General features: G+C 44.7%; 1 protein-coding gene across 2 annotated transcripts in view; it reads right to left on the bottom strand.

Annotated features, from left to right (window-relative positions):
• Positions 1-4120, bottom strand: part of ASB18 (ankyrin repeat and SOCS box containing 18) — a 59936-nt gene extending 55816 nt beyond the window's left edge. For both annotated transcript variants that reach the window (XM_046643017.1, XM_046643016.1), the window contains exon 1: positions 3916-4120. In XM_046643017.1, the coding sequence (XP_046498973.1) occupies positions 3916-4120 (205 nt within the window). The remainder of the gene's footprint in view (positions 1-3915) is intronic.
• Between the last annotated feature and the right edge of the window lie 21921 nt (positions 4121-26041).

The raw sequence follows: 26041 nt of genomic DNA, 5'->3' as shown, positions 1-26041 counted from the left end.
CGCCTGCCACTGGCCATGCAGGGAGGGTACATTCTGCACTTTGCCCCATAATATAATGGGGCTAAAATTTTAAGTTCCTCTGACCCCTGCCCTCATCAAGGGGCATATGTCCACCTGAGGGGACTTCTCCAGAAAAAGCCGTTCCCACCACTATCTTGGCTGGTCCCGCTTGTTCTCTATGCTTTTATGGTGATGCATCGAAATAAATTATTATTATTTTTTCTGTTCTATTTGGTTGGAGTAATCAGTTCACAGACCAAGGAGCATGGGGAACCAAGGAGAGATGCAAGGTCCTTGTGTGTTCATGTTGACAAGCAGACAGAATTCTTACTTTCTTTGTCTTATTTTTGCAAATTGACTTCTTTTGACCAATATCTGGAATTCTGTCAATGCGAGCTGTCTTTGGGATGGAAAACTTTTCCTCTCTTCTCCCCAAAATGCCTTTGCCAGCATGACACTTGGCTCTCTCCCCTCCTGGCGTGGGGGGCCCTCTCAGCTCTGGCCCCTCGCCTGATCCAGCCCTGTTTTCTCCCGCATCACCGCTCCTCCATCTTCACTTCCTCCTCTCAAGGAGGTAAGTTCTTTACAGTGTCCGTTCCCAAGATGGGCTGCATTTCAAGGTATTGCCATAAGTTCTGACCACTCTTCAAACATTCTAAAGACCCCCACGTATATATTTGAATCCAAATGGCTCTTGTTCCTATCAGGAATGTTCCCCAAGGACTCACGCTAACCTTGAGAAAGAGCTCATTGGCTCCCGCACTCCGCATAAAGGAACCCACGATCCATCTCAGGCTGCAACAGTGAGTCTTCGCGATCATGTCCTTAGAGATGTGAGGAGACGGAGAGACCTCAACAGAGATCCGAGCCGAGGTTTCCCAAAGAACGTCTGCAAACCCCCAATTCCCCTGGCGGCGAAACCACACTTAGCCTTTCATATTGCTGTGTGCCGGTCTCTGAGAGGGTGATTCACCAGGGAACATTTCCCAAGCTCATTCTGCCATTGACCTCTGTTGGGAAGCGCTAATTGAAGCTCATGCCCCAGCTAATAAGTAAGGGCACTGGCCCAGAGAGGGAAAGTGACTTCCCTGAGGTCACAGAGCTTGTGGGTGGCAGAGCCCAAGCTTCCCTCTGGAGTATCACGTACCAAAGTCTGATCTTCTTCAGGCACCTGACAACCTGCCTGTGGTGACATCAGCTGGGCTGTGAGCTCCCGGGATGCAGTCATGTGTGTTATTCCTATTTATATTCTCTACTCTCCATCCTGCCAGGCACACAGCAGAGGCTCCATCCACCTCACAGCCCAGATCCCTCTGTTTTCTGTCTCGCTCAGTGGCGCTCTCCTGCACTCATCACCAAGATCTTCCTGTGGAGCTGTCCACGCCTTTCTCATCTTTGTCGTGTATCTTTGTGGCTACCCCACTCTCTCCGTTTAGACTCTTGTCCTCTCTCATCTGGGTGACAGCCTTCAGTTGCCTCCTAACTGGACTCTCCTACACTTTCCTGTCTCCTTCATATCCTACCTTCACACGTTAGCTAGAGCGGCAGACCCAAAATGCGAGTCTGACCAGGCTGCTCCCTCTGGCCTCGGGTTCAAGGCCAGCCTGCTTTCCTGTAGGAAAATCATTGGTAATGAGGTGTACCCCAGGGTCACATGCTTATTCCTTCCACGTACACTCATCCTGCAATGAAGACAACCTGGGAAAAACTCAAGTCCTTCAAATACGCCATCAGCACCGAATTGTTCTTGCCCTGAACGGTGGCTGTTCAGTAAGGAGAAGTATGTATGGATACGATTTCGAACGAATGGGTTCATCGTGGGATGGAATGTAACACAAATTTCATTGGTTTCGAGCATTCAGTAAAGTGGTGGGGACAGTAAAGTTTGTGCAGGGCCATTAGTAATGTGAAAAGAAATGATATTTTAAATCGGGGATTTTAAATACACAAATCCCCACCAGCAGGGACCGGTTTGTAAAGGGGGATGTGAAGAGAGGGTGCTTGTTCCAGTGGGAATCCCGGCAGAAAGCAGATGGTGCAACTGCAGGGCGTAACAAGGTAGGCAGGGTTCAGGAAAGCCAAGGAGAGGTGGCCACAGCCACCGTGGGAGCCCCATCCCTGTGTCTGCAGGGCAAGTCGGGAGCTGCTGGCCGGGAGCTGAACCAGGAGCACAATGATGAAACCAAATTGCAGCAGCGACCTGGCAGGGAGGGGTCCCTGGAGCAAATACCCTGCCCTCCCCACTCCTTCTAGCACCTTCCATGAGCTGCACCCAACAGGAGTCAGAGGGCATAGGGTGGGTTGATGCAGTTCATAAGGTCAGCCTCCCGGGCGGCACAGGGCGGGGTGCAGGGTGGGTCTGGAAGGCAAATGTAAAACGTACAGCTTAGCACTTCTGGCCAAATGGCAGCTTATGGGTGCCAAGTCCCCATCCCACACACGGCCCAGTGCAGTCTCCTGGAGAGCGGGGGTCCCAGGCGCTGTCTCAGAGCTGAGGTCAGAACAAGGGCATGTTGCTCTTTAGGCTCCTGCCTCCTGGGCCCTCACCCCAGAAATGAGGAAAACCAAGGAAAAGAAGAGGAAGCAGGAGATGGTTTCTCCCTGAAGCCTGAAGCAGTTTGCTTAACGCCCCAGTGAGAGGCAGCCAGTGAGTGCACCCAAACCAGGGAGAGAAGCATGCTCACCCTCGTGGAAGTTCTCATCTCTCATCTTCTTTGTTGCATGAAAGCGCCACTCGCTAGCATGACTGTCCCATGCGTGTTCCCCCTTGGTGCATTTCCTCAGTGTGAGCATGCCTTTGTGCATATGCGTGTGCGTGTGCATGTGTGTACGGGTGTGCATGCACACGTGTGTGTGGAGAGGGAGTCTAGTGGGTGGAGAGAAGCCCTGAACATCAAGACTGACATTGCGGAGGGCACATCTGACCAGCTAGAGAACAGCACCGTGTGGTGAAGTCTCAGGTCCGGAAAGATATTTTCAGCAAATATGGCAAAGGGATTATATAGATGTTATGTAAAGAAGTCCTACAAAACGACAAAAAAGATAGAAAGAAGTGGGGAAGACACTGTCCGAGACCCGAATGGACAAATCACACATGAAGAGGTCCACAAAGAAAAACAAAACCCTATGGACAAGACTGAGCATGAAGAAAGGATGGGCGAGCAGGCGGTGGAGAATGAGCAGGGCGCACTTATTAAACTGGCGATTTAAACACGACTGTTCCTCACCAGCTATGTCCGGGGTGTCGTGCGGCACGTGCACTCAGAGGGTGCAGTCAGAGGGAACAGAAATCCTTTCGAAAAACACTTTGGAAGAATTTCTCTCCTTATTCTGGTAGTACTGCTCCTAGGAATTTATCCTAAGGATATAACCCTGAATTAGAAAAAAAGAAGCCATATGCATGCTAATACAGAGGCTAATTACTGCATTATCGATAGCGGTAAAAATGCAAACAAAGATTCCCCACTCTTCAGCATTTGGTTTAAGTATTTTGTGATTAATCTCCTCCATAGGTGATTGAAATTAAGGAGACACTGTAGCAAGGCGGAAAATACTTTAGATATATTGACTAAACAGAGCAGAGCACAAAATCATATCTATGAGGTGGTTATAAGGGGGAAATTTGCACATGCAAATAGACTAGCTTGGAAAAAAGTGGAGAAATGAACACAGGCAGGGCCTTAGGATGGTGGGGCCGTGGATTAATTTCTTTCTTTTAAAATTCTTTTCTATTGTGCTGTAATTGTTGCCTTTTTAACACACCTGGATATATACAATATATATGAAACGGATATCTGAGTACATATCATCTGCCTTTTTAAACCTTTTGCCCTTCCCCTCCGGGAATGACCCACCCCTTACACACGCACACGATGGGTAATTTGGTTTCAAAGGCAACAGATTCATTCCGGTTACCTAGGAGCACCCCGGGGGGCAGCTGAGCCGATGGGTCTTTCATCCAGTCATCGTTGGCCATTTCGATGATGGCGTCCACCTGCTCCACTTCAGTGCAGAGCAAGTCGCTCACTCTCTCCTCGTCGCTGGCATCCAGGGCGGACTTTAATCTCTTCACTAAATCTGAGTCGAGTGGGTAGTCGGGAAGGCAGTCAGCGCTGGCCATCGTCATGTCGTTTGTGTGTTGACCCAACTTCTTCTCTTCCTCTCAAGTGAGTCCAAAGTTAGCAGCTGTGCTGCGAGTGGTGTGGGCGTTGCTATAAATAGAAGGAACTGGCTCGGGTTACAGCTGGTGGGGAGGGTCATTGGCTGGCGGCCCATTTCCTCCCAGGGAGATAGGAATTAATGTCCCTGAAGGCCTCAGTTAAGGATTATCCTAGAGATGGGGGCAGTAGACACGTTTGTGAGTAGCTGAAGGAGAGGGGACAATGTTTTAAAAGCAAACTCTCATAAGTACGGTTAAATAATATCATCTTTTTATCAAAAGCAAGACTCTAACCTGAAACTTTAGGAAGCTTTTCTGAAGACTGGGTTTGGAACCCCTGTTCTGTTGAAAGGCACAGTTTGCGACGTTCTGGATCATGTACTCCTTCGCTGCATCTGAAAGGAGGGTCTGGTTCACTGTGAACTGGACATGCCTTGAACGGAAGCCAGCAGAGTGGAATCTGGTTTCCAGATTCAGAGGTGGACTGGCCAGTCTCAGGAAGACAAAACCCTCCCATGAGGGAACAAGAACAACCAACCCAAGATTAGCGACAGTCTCCGCACCCCTCCAGGCTGGTTCAGTTGGCTTAAAGCACCCAGTTCCATGGCCCGTGGAAGAACAAGGCCCCCCCATATTAACTTCTGTCCCTTCCTGGGGGTGAGTTGGCTTTTTTCTCATGATCTCTGTCTCCAGTGTTCCAGCATCTCCCCATGCCAACCTGGACACGACACACAGCTCCTCCAGCTGTTTGTCTGTGTGTCGTGATGCTCTGAGGGGCCCAGGCTGTGCCACCGAGGTTTTACAGAGCCTCCTGCACCATGCGCCCCAATCTTGCCACCTCTTCCATTTTCACTTTCTCTCGTCTCCCCTTGTGATGGTTAATTTTGTATGACAACCTGGTTGGGCCACGGTGCCCTGATATTCAGTTAAACATTATTCTGGATGTTCCTGTAAAGATATTTTTTGGCTGAGATGAACGTTTAAGTTGCTGGACTTGGCGTCAAGCCCATGACCCTCCATAACATGGGGGGCCTCGCCCAATCAGTTGAAGACCTTTCTAGGACAGAGATTGACTTTCCCCGAGCAAGAAGGAGTTCTGCCAGCAGACGGCCTTTGGACTCAAACTGCAACTCCTCCCAGGTCTCCAGGCTGCTGGCCTGCCCTGCAGATTTTGGGCTTACCAGTTTCCACAATTGCTTGATCTGATTACTGAAAATGAATCTCTCTCTCTCATCTATATATGTGATCTATACATCTTGTTGGTTCTGTTCCTCGGGAGGACCCTGACTAATAGGTCTCTGCTCCTCTCAGCTCCCGTGTATGATTTTGCAGGTTCTGTTCCACATGCTGACACTTCCCCCAACATGTCTGGCACCAGCATTTGGGAAGCCAGCCCTGGAGTTCCCACCCAATATTCATTCTCCTTCCTCCTACCCAGCAGAGCCTGGGTTTTCTTTGCTGTGATAATGTGCCTGGTCCCACTTTCCCTTTCTTATTCCTTGAACATAAACTTGATGTGTGGAGCTGTGGCAGCCATATTACAGCCATGAGGTGCCAGACCTGAGATAAAGGATCCGCATACTAAGGAGTGTGAAACAGAAAGAGGGGAAGAGATGGTTCCTTGATGACATTTTTGAACCTCTGCCCTAGATCTGGGCTGCCAGCTGCCAGACTCCTTGTCTTTATTCCTTAAGCACTGTTCATGTATTTTCTGTGACTTGCAGTTGAAAGTATTCCAGGTTGATAAGGGTGTTCGCTTTCTCTTTAAAATCAGAGAAATGTCCTGGCTTCAGTCTAAAGAGATGCAGCAGAAATGGCTCAGCCCTCAAGCCTTCTGGTCCTTGATAATATGAACTACCTGCCTTCTATGATAAAAATCTCACTGTATGTTGCAAGGACAGTAGCCATCCCCTGACTCCCTGAGCAGAGGAGCAATGACATCACTGGCTAGAGTCATCAAGGAGCAAGCAGCCCAGGCCACTTGAGGGACTGCCTTCCAGTATCACAGGGACAGAACTGGACCCTGATGGAGACATTCTTGGAATCCCTGGCAAAGGGCTCTGCTGGCAAAGGAGCTAGAACTCGATGGTCAGGCTTCAGTTCAGATGCTGGACCAACTTGCAGAGAGTATGTTGGCCTCTGGTTCTTTCTTTGGCTAAAGAGTGATGGGTTTTGAAAGAGACTTTTGAACCTGAATTTCTAAGCACAAATGCTTGGCAGCACCAAATGCCTTGCATTTAGGAAGAAATTTGGCACCAGCACAATCGTGTAAATACAAAGAGAAGGAGGCCAGTGACCAGAGGAAAATTGTCGGGATTGGAGTAAGGTAGTTTAAAGAAATAAAATGAGAATTATTAGAGATTGCTATCAAACTTCAAATCAGAAGGGAGGTAGAGATGAAGTACTTGTTAGGCGGATAATAAGATGACAAAGCTTCAAAATATGGCACTCGCTGATCTTAATTACCGAGCTATCTGCTGGGTGTTTAATCAGTAGCACATGCACTATGCTAATTATTCCGGCTAATTTTGTTATACTGTAATTCTTTATCAACCCCGCTATGTATAAATTAGGAATTGAAATGTAACTAACTCAAATTATATTTAAGGCAACATGAATTTCTCTATTTCAGTGTGAAATCTTCTAATCTCTATTTCTTTATCTTTCCTTTTCTGACTAGCTCATGTGACCCCCCACTGCCCACCCTGCCTCGGTCCCCAACAGGCTGAACCGTCATTTGAGGACGAAGGAACTCAGCACCAATGTGTCCCCCTTAACCTCTTGGAAATCTTATATTTGATTTTCTCCTTCAGCGATTGCCCTTGAAAGGTGCAGAATATATTTAAGCAATCAATGGCAGACACATCCTGGCTTTCTCTGAGTCAGATAAAGGTCACTCTATTGTTCTATTTCACTTTTTAATAATCATAGGAGGGTGCCGTAGTTTACATATTTCCAGTGCTATATTGTATGTGACTTATGTCAAGTTATGTTTACAAATGTGTTTATAGGAGGACTAATAAGACAGATCCTCCTAGGGAAGCATAACATTATCTGGAATTTTTTACGTCATGTGGGTTTGCATTCAATGAGGCCAGGCTGGCACAGAAGTTTGGTGCAGCTGTGCAGAGCCCACGAGCATGCCTTCAGAGACTGCCAGCCTTGGGACCTTTTCTCTAGCAGTACTTTCGGTCTGGAACTATTTTGCAGCGAGATAACAATGCCCGCTGGGTGAATGGATACAGTGTGGATCCAGTTTAGTTTCAGCACCGTGTTAGAATTAGACATCAGTGAGAGTAAGTTGCCAAAGAGGGTCACAGCCTGGAAGAAATGGTCAGTCCCAAGTACTCAGAGCTCATTGTGGCCTCAGGGTAAGGGACAAGCACTGGGCGTATCCAGATTAACTCCAGGTGATGGTGGCATAATTCTGTGAAATGGCTCCATTTCTGGGACCGATCTCTTCTTGGAGCCTGAAATGCCCCTGCTAGTTCCTGAGGTTCTGAAGAGCTGCTCCTTCAACACACAGGTTCCTCGTAAGGAGGCCCCTGGTGACTCTTGGCTCATAGCTCGCCTCCACCTCCAGCTGCAGACCCCACCAGCTCTGGGTGGACCAGGGCTCCCTTCCCAGGCCGTGGTGCTTCCGTCCATCTCTCTCCGTTCTCTCCTCTCTGCTTCCCGCAGTCTTATTCACGGCTCTCCCGCTTCCAGCTCCAGCAACACGGATACTTCTCCCTGTGTCAGAAGCTTTTCAATTTGGCTGAAGATTCCTCTAAATTCCTTTTTAATGAGTCTCTCATAGCTTTTCAGCCTTGACAGTTCCAACCAAGACATTTGTGTGAATGTATTTACGGTGGTGTGGCGGGACTGGCTCGCCCATCAACCCACCGGGCTGTGGAGAGCCACTTTGTAAAGTGGCATTGTTATGTGATCATTACAGGCAGCTCTTTGTGCAAGGAGAAAACAGGGGCCCCTTTCATTTCCTTTGTGTTTTTGAAGACTTGAAACGACGCGACGGGATGTGGGCACCAGTTAGAATGGGATGAAAGCCGTTTACGACTCTTACAAGTTTTTTTCTTTTAGGGACCTGGTTTATGACAACACCAGGACGGAGTTATACAATAGGAGATGCAGATATTTTCCATTAATGTAGCCGTCAAAGACAAAATAACAAACCAGCGAGTTTCATTCAATAAACACTTTTTGAGCCCTAGACTATGCCAGGCACTTCTCCATGTGTTGGGAGTATAGGGTACCCCACACTACATACTGATCGTATAGTGTGTAATATACAACAGACACTCTTCTAGAGCTGTTGTTTTCTCTCTCAACAATCCTGTGAGGCAGGTGCTATCATTGTCCCCATTTGGCTGATGGGGAAACCAAGAAGTGAAACAATTTGCTCGAGGTCGCACAGCTGCTGAGTGGAAGAGCTAAAATGCAAATGTGGGCAGCCTAATTGTGCTCTTTAGAACTATGTGGTCCTACTTCTCAGTGTCCAGCCCCATGGGGCTCCACTCTGCCCTCCCATAGTCAAGTTTCTTCCTCTCTCTTCCTTCCTGATCTTTTGGTCTTTTTTGAGATGTGGCATTGTGAGAAAAGATGGGCAAGGAGTTGGAGGGGAGAAAAGAGGTGAGGGGCCAGGAGTAATTGAGGTATTTGGGGGAAAAAAGTCTTGAGTGCTGCTATCACATATGTGGGAACCGGATAAAGAAAGTCAATTACTTTGAAATGCTCTTTGGTTGCTGGATGGTGTTCCCCTAATCAAGACACTGTGTTGAGACTGGACCACCAGGGTCACGGCTTTTTAAGAGCGACACAGTTAATTACAGGTATCACTGCCATTGATTGGCGGTGACAGTGGATCATCCATCAAGCACATGATGTAAGCTGAGAAGTTAGCCTTCTGAGAATTTAACTTAAAATCAACCGATGGGTCAAAGCAGACTGTGAAGTCACGTCAAGGATGCAGAAGAGCAGCGCAAGACAGTAATCTGCTTTCAAATTTTTAACTCCTCCCATCTCAGATAATCTTGGAAATAAGGGAAAAGGAGAAAAATGGAGAAAATCTATGTCAGTGGTTGAACTTAGGGCAGAGTGCATCACCATGGCAAAAATCTTGAGGAATTTTTTTGGGAAACAGGGAAGGCAAGATTGAGGAAGGGCTGACCAGCTCTGCAAGGGCGTGAGTAGAAGGAAATGCAGAGAGGAGCCTTGGGGTGAGTGAGAAGCAGAGCTTGCCTCATCAGCAGCCTTGGGAAGGGGCCCTGAGTCCCACAGTGCACCCAGAAGATCAGCATCTCATGTGACAGTCTGCTCCTGATGCCCGGCACATGCAGGCAGGGTCAGCAGTGGTCTCCCAGAAGGACAGTCACGTGTGTTTCAGAAAGGGGCATCACATCAGCCATTTTGGATGGGCATATATATTTAAAAACAAAATAAAACAAACAAAAAACTGGAAAGAAACACTCTGCCCCAGTGGTGAAGCTCTCTGGCCATCTCTGCGGCTAATTCTTTTCAATTTCTACACTTCAGTTATAGAAAAGTAAAATGTCTGTAAGGTTAAACTCTGTCCTCTTCTCTTGGTGTGGGTCTGAAGACGTTTGACTGCAGACACACATAATCTGTGACCCACCCCTCTGTGTTGGGCAGCCTCTGAGATGGCCCTGATGAACTTTCCCCCGATAGTCACATCCTGTGTGATTTCCTCCCCTTGAGCGTGGGCTTGGTCTTGCTTCTAGCAGATCTGGCACAGCAGAAGTGCTGGGTTGTCACTTTGGAGATTAGGTTATAAAAAGACTGTGGCTTCAGTCTTGGGCGATCTCTTTCCTTTGAATTGCTTACCCTGCCATGTTGTGAGGCAGACCCTTGGAGCGACCCAAGTGAGTGAACTTGAAAATGGTTATTCTAAGACTGCCAACAATCACTGAGGGGGCTTGGCAGTGGGACTGTCAGCCCTGGTCCAGCCTGGAGATGATTGCAACCTCATGAAAGACTTTGAGCCAGACCCACCCACTTAAGCTGTGTTTGGTTCCTGATCCACAGAAACTAAAAAATTATAAATGTTTGTTGTTTTAAACCATCAGGTTGTGGGGATAATTTGTTATAACAACAATACATAATTGATACACCATCTGAACTACCATTTTAAGAAAGCCATAGCCATCATTCTTCCATCTCTCATTCTCTCCTTCTCCACTCAAGGAAAAGCGAACAGTGAACTTTGGTTCAGTACTGTGAAGAATGGATTATTTTGAGTCATCATAGCAAATGTCTCTTTATGAAACAGAGTTGCTACAAGAAACGAGAAAATTTGAGAAAAATCTCTAATTCATATTGCCACTGAAAATCTAGACGAACATTATGTCTGTGGGAAAGGAATGACAGGAGATTGAGAAAGATTGCTCTGAGATGAAAACCATTATTTCAAATTTTAATGTGAAATTGACGCAGTGATTAGAGATTGCAGAAAACCAAATTGGTGATTTAAAAGACCAGACAGAGAAATTTCCTCATACTCATAGTACAAAAGGGACAAAAAGACGCACATAAAGAAAAGTGACATTGACTACAGATTCAGAGAATTCATTATATTTTAGGAGAAATAAAAGGAGAGAGACTATAACAAGTAAACAACGAAATAAGACAAAATAATTTCTGCAATGGACTGAATTGTGTTACCAAAATTCATATGTTGAAGCTCTAACCCCCTGAAGTGACTGTATTAAAGGTGGTTTAGGTTAAATGAGGTCATAAGAGTGGGGCCCTGAGCTGATAAAACTGGTGTCCTCATAAAAGAGGAAGAGACACCAGAGATCTCTCTCCCCAAGTGCACAGAGGAGAGGCCATGTGGGCACACAACAAGATGGCGGCCATCAACAAGCTAAGAGGAGAGGCCTCAGAATGAAACCCACCTTGTTGGCACCTTGATCTTGGACGTCCAGCCTCCAGAACTGTGCGAAATAAATTTCTATTGTTCAAGCCACCCAGTCTATGCCATTTTGTTATGGTGGCCCCAGAAGACCAGAATAAGTTCCCTGAGCTAAAGAATGTCTTCTCTCCAAATTAAAACTCCCTTCAAACATGTTTAAAAATTAAGATTTGTCTTTAAATTTTAAGTATTCTTTGAGAGATTCTTTGAAAAGATAGAAACATACCTGAATATATATTCTGATGATATTTTGGTATTTCAAGGACAAAGGGACAACTCGTAAAGTTTGCAGTAGAAAAACCAGATTACTATATTGGTGGCAGGTTTCTTCCTATCATAAACTGTCACAAAGCAAGAGAGAAATATCTACAAAGTTTTAAGGAGAAAATATTGTAACTCAAGAACCCCATTCTCAGCCAATCTAGCGTTCTTGTGTGGGGACATCAGACAGAGATTCTCAAACATGCAAGGACTCAGAAAATATTTCAAATACATTATCTCCTGAAGAAAATTACTTTAAGAATTATTCCAGTTGATGGAGGAAAAACATTAAAATTAAGAGCTCGAGAATTGAGATGTGGTTTAAAGAAAAGTTGGTAAACTGTGAACAATACAGTGAAGAAGGCAGTGATCTGAGTGCCTCCAAGGTCTAAGCTGAGGGCAAAAGTCCTAAGCACCCCAATTCCAAGTTCAGAGAGCTTCCAGCAGTTGGGAGCCAGTCTTTTCTTGGCAGGGAGGACGGAGGGCTGCCCCACCTGGCCCTATAAGCCTGTCCCTTGAGAGGAGAGAGGAAATTGACGTTTTGTGGAGTTCAGAGTTCAGGGATAAACGTTCTGCCTTTCTCTTCCTACAGAGGAGAGGGTGGATGGGTGGGTAGGGGGTCCCATAGCCAAGGGAGGGGTTTCAAGAGAATCACTCCAAGATTATAGGACCTGGAAGAAGTAGGGACTGATGGTTGCTCTTGGTGAGATATCCGTTTGACCAGACACTTGGTGGTCTGTTCTTGTGTCATTGGAGAAGTAAAGGGAATTTCAGAGAGAGATGGTGGGACTAGAGAGGTGGAGAAGCAGTACCCTGCGCTCCATCATTGACCCGGTCAAGGGAGCAAACATCCTTCAAGGGAGGTGAATGGTTGGGCAGATGGCGAGAAGCTGGGTCTGCACCAGAACCCACTCCAGGGGGCGACTTCTGTGTGAAGCAGCACACGTATTCACGGTATGAAACAGTGGTAAATGTCTTGTGGCAGATATATTTATACACACCACCTGGGCAGGAGTAGATGCGTTGCCCACTGTTACATAATAAATAAACAAATAGCTGTAGTAGATACATACATATTGCACTCTGTAGTATGTAACTCAACAACACACAGTCTTCTCAAATGCCCATGTGGTGTTTGTTGCTGCATGGACCTTTATTCATAACCTAGTCCGTATAGAAAATATGAATACATTTCCAAAGAAATGTGGTTACGTTCTCTCACCACAAGTAAATAGAATAAAAATATAACAATGTCTTTAGAATAACTAAGAATCATCATTGGATGTTAAAAACAAAAGCAATTTTTATGAATAACTTGCAGGTTATAGGAGAAATCAAATCAGTGACCAGAAACTGTTTTCAGTGAATGACAATGAGGGTGCTGTATGACAAAACTTATGGGAGGTGGCCAAAGCTGCCCTCAGAAGAAGATTCATAGCCTTCAGTGCTTTTACTATGAAATAAGAAAGAAGGGAAACAGAGGACGTAAGCATCCACCTCAACAACTGAGAAAGTAATATAAAAATAAAACCAAGAAAGCAATGTAGCAATGCAGAACTAATAAATTTAGAAAAGCGTGAAATAGAATTAATAGAAAAATAGTCAAGACGATTTAAAAACTCAACATTACTTTGAAAAGAAAATGTGAATAAATCTCTAGCAAGATTGATAAAAAATACCAAGAGAACAAGCACAAATACCTAACCTTGGGGAAAAGAGAGGCTACACCTAGATAGAGAAGAGAATTTTAAATCTTAAAGAAAGTACATTTTTACTCATCTGAAAGTCTCGATGAAATGGGTGATTTTTCAGGAAAATAAAATAAAAAAAATAAGCAAGGGTATAAAACTACAGTGCATCAATTCTGTCAATGAAACTAAAAAAATATGTCAAAGAAATATTCACAGAAAGCTAGGACAAAACACAACAATATATTAGCAATCATAGCAATAACAACAAACAAAGCTTGATCATCAATTACAAATATTATTGCAAACACCCTATGCAAAATATTGACAAATCAAATCCAGCCAGGTGTTGAGAGAGTAACACATATGACCAAGTAGAGTTTATTGTAGGATTGCAAAATTTTGCTGAGCTTTAAAAAAATCTACTACTTTATTTTATCTCATAATATGTCAAAGGAGAAAACAATGCTATCATCTCAATAGAAGCTGGAATAAATTTGTAATAGCTAACATCCATTTCTTATTACAGTACATTATACATTATTCTTATTCTAGTAAGCTAGAATAAAAGGATGCTTTCTTATACAATGGAGATTATCTTTCTAAAAGTAAAAACCAACCTCATATTTAATGCTGAAACAGATATTTTTACAACGGTCAAGAACAAAGCAGGCAAACTCACTGTTATTGCTTCTTCCCTGTTTTGGTTTGGAATTAAGAGAGAGGAGGCATCAGACAGATGGGGCTCCGAATGTCAGCTCCATTACTGATAAAGCCAGCTGAAGAAGGTGGCTTTAGATCTGAAGCCAGAGGACTTTGCTGGCAATCCCTGAACTAGGCAGCACACGCAGTCTGGGAGCTCTGACCCTCATTTTCCCACCCACACCCAACTAGCCTCGACCCTTCCCAGAAAGCAGAGAGGCCCAAGAGTCTCTCTCTTCAGATAGGCAGACCCCAAAAGAATCCAGAAGGGGCTAAGTCATGAAAACAAATTCCTTCTGCCAGAGACACCAATAAAGTTCTGCCAAGGAGAAAGATACAGGATTAGAGGGAGGCCAGGGGGCATCAGAGAAGTCCAAGTTTTTGCCCATGGTAGCATGAGGCCAAGGAGACCGCCACCAGTATTCCACACTCTTCAAGGAGTTGTAGCCAGTGTGATAAGACAGGATAAGAAATAAGAACAATAAATAGCTTTAAAAAAAAATCAAAACGGTCAACCGTTTTCTCCAGATCATACAGTTATTTGGAAAATCCAAGCGAATCAATGAAAAAAATATTAGTTAGAGCTTGTAGAAATGTTGAGTTAGCTCGCCTATTGCTCTCCCCAAATGACAAAATTAATAGCTTTTCTAAATTCCAGCAAAGTTAGGAAATTAAACAAGGTGTGGGGAAGAGAATCCTGGAAAAATAAATGCACATCAATATTCAGGAAATTCAATATAAGAGAATGTTGAGAGAAAACCTGCCTTACCAGATGGCAAAATATGTGAGAGAGCGACAGTAATTCTTAAAATGTGGTAGTGGCAAAAGACTCTATGCAAGACTGGGGCCGGCCCTGTGGTGCAGTGGTTAAGTTCACAAGTTCTGCTTCAGTGGCCTGGGGTTCACCAGTTCAGATCCCGGGTGCGGACATGGCACCACTTGGCACACCATGTTGTGGCAGGCATCCCACATATAAAGTAAAGGAAGTTGGGCATGCATGTTAGCTCAGGGCCAGTCTTCCTCAGCAAAAAGAGGAGGATTGTAGGCAGATGTTAGCTCAGGGCTAATCTTCCTCAAAAAAAAAAAAAAAAAGAATCTATGGAAGATGAATGAAAGAGAATAGAAAAGTCAGAAACAGAACCAGTAAATAGATTTAGAATATGAAATAGAGACATTTAAGTCATTAGGAAAGAAAGGATTTTCAATAAATGGAGCTGGAATAACTGGAAAAATAAGAAGTTAAATCTCATATTATGCACCAAAAGAAATCCCAGATGATTAAAAAATTTAAATCATGAAAATAAAATCATATAACCATTAAAGGGGAATATAGATACGTATTTGTATTACCTAGTGGTGAAGAAGGCCTCCCTAAATATTGAAGCAAGGGCAGAATCTGGAAGAAGATAGATTTGCCTAAAAAAGCAATTTTAAACTTCTAAACATCAAAAAGCTGTAAAAACAAACTGTAAGAGGGCCAGCCCCACGGCTGAGTGGTTAAGTTGGCATCCTCCACTTTGGTGGCCCAGGGTTTCGCTGGTTCAGATCCTGGGTGTGGACCTAGCACTGCTCATCAGGCCATGCTGAGGCAGCATCCCACATAGAAGAACTAGAAGGATGTACAACTAGGGTATACAGCTATGTACCGGGGCTTTGGGGAGAAGAAGAAAAGAGAAGATTGGCAACAGATGTCAGATCAGGGTCAATCTTTAAAAAAAAAGTGAAAAAAACAAAAACAAACTGTAAGAGCACTTGTGAGGAATAGGACAGAGGGTCCAACCTTCACATATAAAGAGCTTCTTAGTATTCAATAAGCACAACTCCAAGCCTCCAATGGCAAAAGGGAACAAGGGCATTTATAGCCAATTCACAAAAAAAGAAGTTAAAATGCCAATAAACCTCTTAAAGTAATGTTAAATTTCACTAATATTCAGAGAAATGCAAATTAAAACAAGATATTAAATTGACAAAGCTGTAAAAATGTGCCTGTTTGTGTATTGAGGTGTCTATCAGGAAAGGGACATTTACACACATTTCCGACGGATGTAAAATTTCTGGAGGGCAGACTGTGTAGCATGATTTTATTTTTGGTCAAGCATATATGAAATTATGTTTAGAGAAAGATTGGAAAGGTGGATTCCAAATGTTAACAGTGGTTATCTCTTTTTTCCCCCTTACTTAGAAATTTACTGCTCTGCTCTCACTGTCATTAAATTCTTATTTCTTTTCCAAATAAACGCTGTGTAATTTCGGGATTTCAGGTGTACATTATTATTTGTCGATTCCTGAACACACTTGATTGTGCTCACCCCCAGCAGTCTAATCTTCATCCACCACCATATACATGTGCTCCTTTATCCCTTTCACCCACCCCCCACCCCCTTCCCCTCTGGTAACCTACAGTGGTTATCTCCTAATGAGTATGTTTTTAATCTGTGTTTTCTACAATAAAATTTTTGTAATTATGCTGAAAAAGCACAATTTTTTTAAAAAAAGAATACATATGTGAGAATAGTTTAGAAAACTTTGAGAAATGTATAAAAGATGGGAGCTTCCCTGGAAGATACAGAGCAGCAGGGATGAGAAGCGTGGCACAGACGCGGGAATTAACAGACCAGTGGAGCAGAGAGATGGGTGAGCAATGGTCCTCCGTGGATATTGGGTCTTAAAATTGTTGAAGCTGAAGAACTGTCATTTGGAGGATTTAAGCCATTTCTGTAGTGGGGTTCTTCTTTGGGAGGGGCCATCGATGAACCCCTGCAAATTGGAAACAACTCAAATATCCAACAATAGGGAATTGGCTAAATAAACTATGGTACATTGATTCAGTGGAGTTCTACATAGCCACAGAAATTTGTGATGAGAGAATACTTAATGGCATGGAAGTTTGTTTACAGCTTATTGTTAAATGAAAATCTGGTTTCAAAACTGAATGCATATTTTGAGCCTTATTTGTAAAAAAGCAAACAAACGTATTTATTTAAAGACTTGAAGGATGTATTTTATTTTATTCTGTTCACTTATCTGCATTATGTTTTTTTCTATAGTGAGCATCTATTTCTTTTATAAGAGAACACATAATAATAATTATATGCAGTTTATCTAAAAAGGTGAAAAAGGAGACAATGGTTTTCAGGTCAGCAAGACAGTTCTGCAATGGCCGAATGAATCAATACCTCCAAGAAAGAGTCAGTTAGAAGGAGGTTGGTTAGCAAAAGACAAGAGAGGTGAGATGCTCCCAGGGGCCTCCTAATGCCGTCCAGGACAGAAGACCTCTGGTCTCTGGGCTCTGAACAGTAAAGACCCAAATGCCAAACCATCTATTTCGTGAGATGGAAGCTTGAGGCTACCGTAGCTGAACGATGAGACGTTTGAATCCTCTCACTAGCTCTCTAGATTTATTATAAGGATTTGGCTCATGGGATTATGGAGGCTGAGAAGTTCCATGATCTGTCGTTGGCAAGCTGGAGCCCCATTAAAGCCAGTGGTGTAGTTCCAGTCTGAGTCCAAAGGCTTGAGAACTGGGAGAACCAATGATGTTGGCTCCAGTCCGAGGGAAGGAGAAGACCGATGTTCCAGCTCAACCAGTCAGGCAGAGAGGACAAATTCTGCCCCCCTCTGCCTTTTTGTTCCCCTTAGGTCCTCCACAGATTGGATGATGCCTCCGCACAATGGGCAAGGCAATCTGGTTTACTCAGTCTTCCGATTCGAACGCCCATCTTATCTGGAAAAACCCTCACAGACACACACAGAAATAACCTTCAACCAGAATACCTGGGCACCCTGTGGCCCAGTCAAGTTGATGTGCGAAACTAACCATCACAGGGATGGACCTGTAATGGTGTGAGATCGTGGAGGTTTGAGTATGTTCATATTCTAAGGGGTAAAATCTTATATATAGAGAAATAATGAAAGTACTGCAGAAAAGGGAAGTAAATGATGGAGCAGAAGGGCTGGTGATCAGAATGAAGTAGGGGCCCTGGCCTCTGGTGGAAGCAGGAACATACCTGGTGCTGGAGGGAAGGGAAATGAGACTGATGCACCATAGGCAGAGGTAAGTTTGTCTTGGTGTCCAGATTAGTGAGGAAGGAGCTCTAATGGTGTCTTTTCTTTGGGTGAAATAAGAGTCAAAGTCATTTGCTGAGAGATGGTTGGGTAAAGAGCTTGAACACAGCAGCACACATTAGAAATATCTGTTGTGGTTAATGAAAGAGTTAGCAGATTAGGAGCAAAGAGAAAATTGGCAGATGGCATCAGGAGCCCGTGAATTTTATTGGCGCCCACAGTAGGGGAAGCTTTCTGCTTTGAGCCCGTTATGTGTCTTATTCTTCTCTGACCTGTCACAAAGCGTTAAGGACAGACATGACCTATCTTTCAGTTAAGCCAAAAGAATCATCTTGGTGAGCCCCTGTTGAAGGCTACAAAGTCTTGTAGAACAAGATTTCTGGTTCCAGGGCCAAATAGATAAGAATACATGATAAGGAACTTGATCAGCCAGGGTAATAGGTGGTGATGGTGGTGGGGAGAGGCCTTCTTGTTGTGGTAGCCAGAAAATTCATGGGCAGCTGGCTTTTGAATTGGGTCTCAAGCAATGGGCAGAATTTTGGTGGGTAGAAAGGTTTTCTCCCAGATGGAGGGAAAAGGGCGAGCACAGAGCTGTGGAGGACCAGGAGGTATGTACAACAGCCAGCAGGAGTGGAAGGTGTGGGTGTGGTGTCATGGGAAATGGGGCATGGGTCAGCATGGAGGGTCCTCAATGCCGGGAATTGGCTGTTGATGAGCAACTATTCAATTTTTTAGAGGAAGCTTGAGAAACGACCAGGGTGGCGTTTTAGAAAGATTAATTTGGTGTAATTTATAGCAAAGAGAGGAAGGGGGTCCCTAGGAATAGGGAGACGGCTCCAGTGTCACAGACATCTAAAAAGAGTGGCTAATGAGTGGCAAAACAATGAGATTAAACAATCCATGTGATTATGCATTTAAACTTCTAATTTTAAATCCAGCACCCTAATTAAGCATAAATTATTTTGCCATTCAAATGTATTCTGGCTTGAAGCTCCCTCTCCGCTGGTGGTGAGAGGGGAGGAGGGTGGAGGGGGAAGTAACCACAAGTCAACAATCGTAATTATCTGTAGTTTCTACCAAAGAGTTCCAAAGGCATGAAGCTGTCCCCTGGAGATGTTACCTTCCAAATGGTGTTCGCCATTTGCCATCCGACTGATTTCTGCCTTCTTTGAGGGGTGGCCACTCCTGGATGTGGATTGTGCTCTTGGGCTGTGACTGGTTCTTAGTTTAGCTCCCTCAGCTCTCCCCGTCTTCAGCCTGCAAGAGACAGCTGGAGTAGAGCAGGTAGGGTCCCCCCAGAGTAGAGTACGGAAGGGTTCAGTGACCTCTGTGTCTAGAGTCAATTAGAAGCCCAGTATGACCAAGAAGAATTTCCAGGCACCAACCAAGGTCACCTAGGACATCTTACACTCAAAGAGGTGGACGTCTGCCCCCAACTGAGCAGGAAATGGGCGGCACCATTGAGCCTCATAGGTGGTTCAGACATATAAGAGCAGCAAGTTTGTTTGAGAACTCATGGTTCTGCAGCTGTGGCTTCCCCTCCGACTGATGGGCCATGGGGCTAATCCATCATGCAGTGGTAATCCCATCACCTCGCCTGTCCTACCAGCCAGACAACGCCACCTTTGGGGGGAGGAACGTGTGCCCGGGAAGAAGAGGGGACTCATTCTCCTGGTACCTTGGCAGATGGCCTGGGGTTGCAGGGACCCGGGTCATCCATTGCTCAGGATAACTTTCCCTGAGTTGGAGTCCATCACCACTGAGTTGGGACCATCCAAGTCTGGAGGTCAGGGAAAAATAGAATTATCATGTTGAACAAGTCTGTGCTCGATGCCTTCTCTGTTCCTAACACTATAAGGGGGTGGAGAGTAGAGACAGTAAAGCCACATGATCCCTTGATCTAGACACAGTCCAGTCTTTGGAGCACTTTCTTACCTTGAAGCCAGCCAGTGAGCACACCCATCCATGAAAATCACCACTGGAATCAGTTGAAAAGGATGGTGCCAGTTAATTCAAGTTTCCCATGAGGATGTGCACATAACCAGAGAAAAAGTAAATCAGTCAACCTCCACAAAAGAAGAAATTGCCCTCAAGTGAATATTAAAAAAAGACCAACTCAATTTATTGAGGTATAATTTACACACAATAAAATGCCCTCATTTTAAGTGTACAATTAAGTTTTGACAAATAAATTCAGTCGTGTAACCACACCACAAGTGAGGTAGGGACCATCTCATTGCCCAAAAAACTCCAGTGGAAATTAAAAAACTCCTTCCCCAGCCTTGACTGACTGCCACACACTATTTTTGTGAGATGTGTTCACAACTTGCTTGGTGTGGTTAACAGACCACAGAAGCGGAAACCAATGGCTGATTGTAGACCGAGTGCAATGGTTGGAGTTCATAAAAATTCTGAATCTAAATAATGCAGAAACAAGTGACTTATTTTATCATCTAAATCTTACATGGATTAACTTGCTTCCCAAGTCTTGTTTAGAAAAGCTCTCTTATTGGCAACATATAGAGGTCGACAACTTTTGGGGAAGGACAAGTTTATCTCCTTTGGACTAAGTACATTTCAGACCAATACAGTTAAAGGAAAGTTGGTGTGGGTGGGGCTGTGGATTAGTGGCTGCCTGGGTCCTTGGCTCCATTTTTGACTGCCCTTGGCTCCCACCCCACTAAGAGGCTTGAGATGGAAACCATCCCTTGGGATGAAGGGGAGAGCTCACGTCCAGGGTCCCCTAACCAGCGCTGGCCCAGCAGGGGAGCTGGGTGACGCTGCCTTTGGGATGCTGAGAAATCCACTCACAGCTCCTCCGCCCCTTCCCTGGCAGGACGATGACCAGCAGTGGGGAGAGGAGTGGGAGAGACCACCTTCCACCACTGACCAAAGAGACTCTCTTCCCTGTAGGTCCCCAGGAAATGGCTGCACCCAGGCTGCCCAGCAGGGGGCAGCAATAGCCAAATGTCGGTCCTGCTGATCTGCAGCCATCCAACTGGCTGGCTAATGGCTGCCTGGCCCCCATGCTCAGAACACGAGGAGCTAAGGTCTAGTGGAAGACGCTCTTGAGATGGTGACAGGCCACACCCATGAGGATGCTGTTTGACCATCTGTGAAGGAGGAGTGGGGTCAGCGGTAAGAGTTGGGACCCACAAGAAGTTGGGATTTCAATTCAGTCAACTTGAGGTTGGGCAAAACCCCTTGCCGCCTTAGTCTTTGGAGCTCATCTGGGTTAGCATCTTACCAGCCAAGTACGCTGAAGATAAAAAAAACCCAGCAAATATCTTCTCTGCCAACAAGACCTGAATTCCCGTTAAATTTCTGCTCCTACGCCAGTTTTTCCTGCAGCTCTGAAGGGCAGAGGGATGTTGCCAGGTTGACCTAATCAAGCTGGGCCCGGCTGCTGGCAAATAGCAGAATAGTCTTTGCTTCATAAGGTAACGAGGGTCGGTGCCAGGTTGTTACATTTCGCTCTTTCCTGGAAGTTTGGGGAATCTAAATGAGGCTGCTCTGAGCAGACCTGAGCAGTAAATGGGAAGACCAGATCAGAGTGTATCTGAAAGTAGAACCCATCTTTTCCTTCTTTCTTTAAAATATACATGACATAAAATTTTCCATTTTAACCATTTCTAAGTGTATAGTCCAGTGGCTTTAAGTACGTTCACGTTGTCGTGTAGCCATCACCACCATCCATTCCCAAAACTTTTTCCATCTTCCCAAACTGAAGCTCCGTCCCCATTAAACGCTGACTCCCCATTTGCCCTCCCCCAGCCCCTGGCAAACACCTTTCTACTTTCTGTCTCTGTGAATTTGTCTGCTCCGGGAGCCTCATATAAGCGAGATTGTATGGTATTTGTCCTTTGGTGACTGGCTCATTTCACTTAGCATAATGTCCTCAGGGTTCATCTCTGTTGTAGCATGTGTCAGAATTTGCACCTTTTAAAAAACTGAATAATGTTCCAGGGTATGGATAGACCACATTCTGTTTATCGCTTCGTCCGTCGATGGGCACTTGGGCTGCTTCCACCTCTCGGCTACTGTGAGGGATGCTGCCGTGAACACTCGTGTACACATTTAAAGAGCCCATCCTATGTCTTGCTCTCACTGTGAACCCCTGACCCCTGCTCACAGGGGCTGCAGAAGTTCCTGCTCCCAGAGCAGGGACGGCTCTGAAACCAGACGACTCCAATCTGTTGACTTTCTCAAATACCCAGGTGTCTCCCACAATGCTACAACACAGTGCAGAGAAGAAATGACTGCGGTCTGTGAGACCGTAAGCCAGGAGTTCCTTAATGTCCATTTCTACCCAAATGGCATCTTAATATGCTGCTCACAGCTCGGTGTACGAGAGTCAGCACTGAGCATTAGAATTAGGACTGCATCCTAATGGAGCCTCTAGGACACGTTAGTGACATTAGGGACACACCCACCCCGCTTCTAATCAGTACAGACATTAACCTGTTGAAGAGCATTATATAGAAATATTCTTCAGGAGCCTCAGAAATCTAGCAAACAATTGAGGCTTTGGCTTAAGCGTTTGGATGCTCTTCTTGACAATAATTGTTCAATAAGTTCGGCTGATTCTTATGGCCATTTCTGTAGGTCATTCCGCGAATATTTGAGGATGCTCATCTCCCTGGCACGGGTGCAAACTTTCTGTTCCTCTAAAAGCTGCACTGAGTTTTTTAATGAATTAAATTTAGTTGAAAGGAGAGAAAGCAGGCAAAAGACAAGAACAGACATTTAACCCAAGAGAAGATACAGATGGCAAAGAAGCACATGCAAAGAGTGAAACATCAGTAGCCATCAGGGAAATGCAAATTACGATGACAAGGAGATATCACCGTACACCTATCAGAATGGTTAAAATAAAACACAGCGACAGCAGCGAATGCCAGCAAGGATGCGGACAAGCTGGATCACTCATCCATTGTTGCTGAGAATGTAAAATGGTGCAGCCACTCTGGAAAACGGTTTGGCAATTTCTTATAAAACTAAACATGCAGTATTCATAGACCCAGAGGTTTCGCTCCCGGGCATTTAATGCAGAGAAGGAAAACTTAGGTTCACACAAAATCCTGTATAAGAGTCTTCATTGTGGCTTTATTTGTAATAACTCCAAACTGAAAACAACCCAAGTGTCCTTTAACAGGTTAGTGGTAAACCAACTGTGGTACATCCATGGGGTACTACTCAGCAGTCAAAAGGAGGGAACTGTTGACACATCAATAACTTAGTTGTTGCCAGAGGTTAGGGGTACAGAGGGCTGGCAGGAGGTGGGTGCGGTTCTAAAAGGGCCACCCAAGGGATCCTGGGGATGGCAATGTTCTGTGTCTGGACCATGGTGGCAGACACAAGAACCTCTACATGGTAAGACTGCATAGAACTAAGCACACACACACACACACAAACACACAAACACACACACAGATGAATACAAGTAAAACTGAGGAGATCTGAATAAGGTCGGTGGATAGCATCTTTTGTCAATGTTCTTCTTGGGATATTGTACTATAGTTTTGCAAGATGTTACCATTGGGGGAGACTGGGTAAAGGGTACATAGGGTCTCTCTGTATTATTTCTTACAACTGCATGTGAACCCTACAATTGTCTCAACATAAGAAGGTTAATTAATCGGAAAAACTCCAACCAAGTAGGGGCTGAGCTGTCAGACTCCTGTTACTCCGTTTACGATGGAGTTTGCTCCACCAGAGGGCAGCCCCCATCCATCCTGACACTCATGGCGTCCGTAAAGTCACCAAAGAATTGGGACAATCCTGGTCAGTGTCAGCATTTGACTCAGTTGACAAGGAAATGCTCACGGGCTGCTTACACCAAATGGGTAAAACTTACGGGAGCGGAGTCCTTTCTGAGATTTCCAGTCATTTAGAGAAAAGGGGAAAACAACGCCATTTGACAGCTGGCGTGTAGGGTCTTGAATGTATTTTAATTTGAAAATGAGGCGCTGTGACTGTATTTGCAGCCTGAGCTTTAGCGTCCAAGGTTCCTGGCTACCTAAGCAAAAACAGGCATCAGAAGTAGGCCAGATACAGATATATTAAAATGTAGTAGAAAAGAACATGAAGCTGTAGGATGGGGCTTTTCCTTCTGCTGCTCTATGGAAAACATGGGAACTTCCCATAAATGGAGCTGTGACGAGAGCAGGGGTTTGATCAGGTTGTGTGTTTACCATTTCTCGAGGGGCCAGAGCCATTTTGTCCACTGACTTAGCCTATTGAAGACCTCACTTAATACAGAGGGAAATCCTGGAGGACCTTGAGGGTCATTCCATATTCCTATTGAAGTTGTTCGTAACGCTCTAGACTAACGTTTGGGGTTTGCTGTAGACTAACGTTTGTATGCCCCCAAATTCCTATGTTGAGATTTGACCCCCAACATGATGGTGTGAGGAGGTGGGGCCTTTGGGAGGAGATTAGGTCATGAGGGTGGAGCCCTCATGAATGGGAGTAGCTCCCTTGTAAAGAGACCCCACAGAGCTCCCTCGCTCCGTCCTCCAGGTGAGGACACAGCGAGAAGATGGCAGTCTATGAACCAGGAAGCGACTCCCCACCAGACACTGGATAACTGGAGCCTTGATCTTGGACTTCCCGGCCTCTAGAACTGTGAGAGATAAATGTCTGTTGTTTATAAGCCCCCTCGGTCTATGATAATTTTGTTATAGCAGCCTGAAAGGACTAAGACAGGGTTAAAAAAAGAATATAGTCAACAGCAAGCCCCTAGCATGGCTCAAAACAACAACAATGACCCCCTTGCCCCAATACACCATGACCCCTCGTGTGGGTGAGAGTGTGGAGCACATGAGACTCACTCTGCTGGTCAAGTGTGAAGTGGACAACTGACAATATCTGTTAACACTGAAAACATGCAATCCTACTGACCCTGAAATGGTACTCCTAGGTATGAGTTCATCATACGTGTGTACACATTTAACCAAAAGTCTTGTACAAGAAGGGCTGGCCCCGTGGCTGAGTGGTTAAGTTCACGCGCTCCACTTCGGCGAGCCAGGGTTTTGCCAGTTCGGATCCTGGGCGTGGACGTGGCACCGCTCATCAGGCCATGTTGGGGTGGCGTCCCACATGCCACAACTAGAAGCACTCACAACTGAAAATACACAACTATGTGCTGGGGGGCTTTGGGGAGAAGAAGAAAAAAAGAAGATTGGCAACAGATGTTAGCTCAGGTGCCAATCTTTAAAAAAAAAAGTTTCGTACAAGAACGCTCTCTGTAACACGAAGAAGAAATTGGAAACTACTCAAATACACCTCAATAGTAGAATAAACCGTGGTATGTTCACGCAATGGAGTATTACAGAGCAGTTGAGAATGAACGATTTACGACTGCATGTCAGAAAATGGGTGAATCTTGCAAAAAACTTTGAGTGAAATAAGCTCGACAAAAAAGAACGCAGAGTGTGGTTATTTTTTATATAAAGTTTGAAACTAAGCAATAATAAGTGACGGTGTTGGAACTCATGATAGCAATTACCCTTGGGGGGGAAGTGAATGGAAAGGGGGCGGAGGGGTCTTCTGGGTTCGGGTACGTTGTTTCTTGATCTGGGTGTTTCAGCTGGTGAAAAATCATTGAGCTGTGCATTCACCCTATGAGCTCCTTCCTCCTTATGTTATATGCCAATTCAAAGTTTAAAAAATAAATACAAGGGCTATCATGACATTCTTTCATTTACAGACAATTTCCTTGAGATATAATTCACATACCTTACGATTCACTCATTTAAAGTGTACAAACCAATGTTTTTTACTATATTCACAGGGTTATGTGACCATTGCCACAATCTAATTTTAGAACATTTTCATTCCTCCTAAAAGAAACCCTGTTAGCGGTCAACCTCCCATTTCTTTCCCTGCCCCTGGCAACTGCTAATCTGCTTTCTGTCTCTATAAATTTGCCTATTCTGGACATTTTGCATAAATGGAATCATAATCATACAATATGTGGCCTTTTGTGCCTGACTTCTTTCATTCAGCATAATGTTTTCAAGATTCATCCATGTTGTAGCATGTATCAGTACTTTTTGTTCCCTGGAATCTGTTTTTTTAATTGGAATCTTTTTTTTTTTTTTTTGGCAAGGAAGATTGGCCCTGAGCTAATATCTGTTGCCAATCCTCCTCTTTTTGCTTGAGGAAGATTGTTGCTGAGCTAATATTTGTGCCCATCTTCCTCTATTTTGTATGTGGGACATTACCACAGCATGG

Source organism: Equus quagga, chromosome 17 (genome assembly GCF_021613505.1).
Source record: "Equus quagga isolate Etosha38 chromosome 17, UCLA_HA_Equagga_1.0, whole genome shotgun sequence".
Lineage (NCBI taxonomy): Eukaryota > Metazoa > Chordata > Mammalia > Perissodactyla > Equidae > Equus > Equus quagga.
This window is presented reverse-complemented; position numbering and strand designations above follow the sequence as displayed.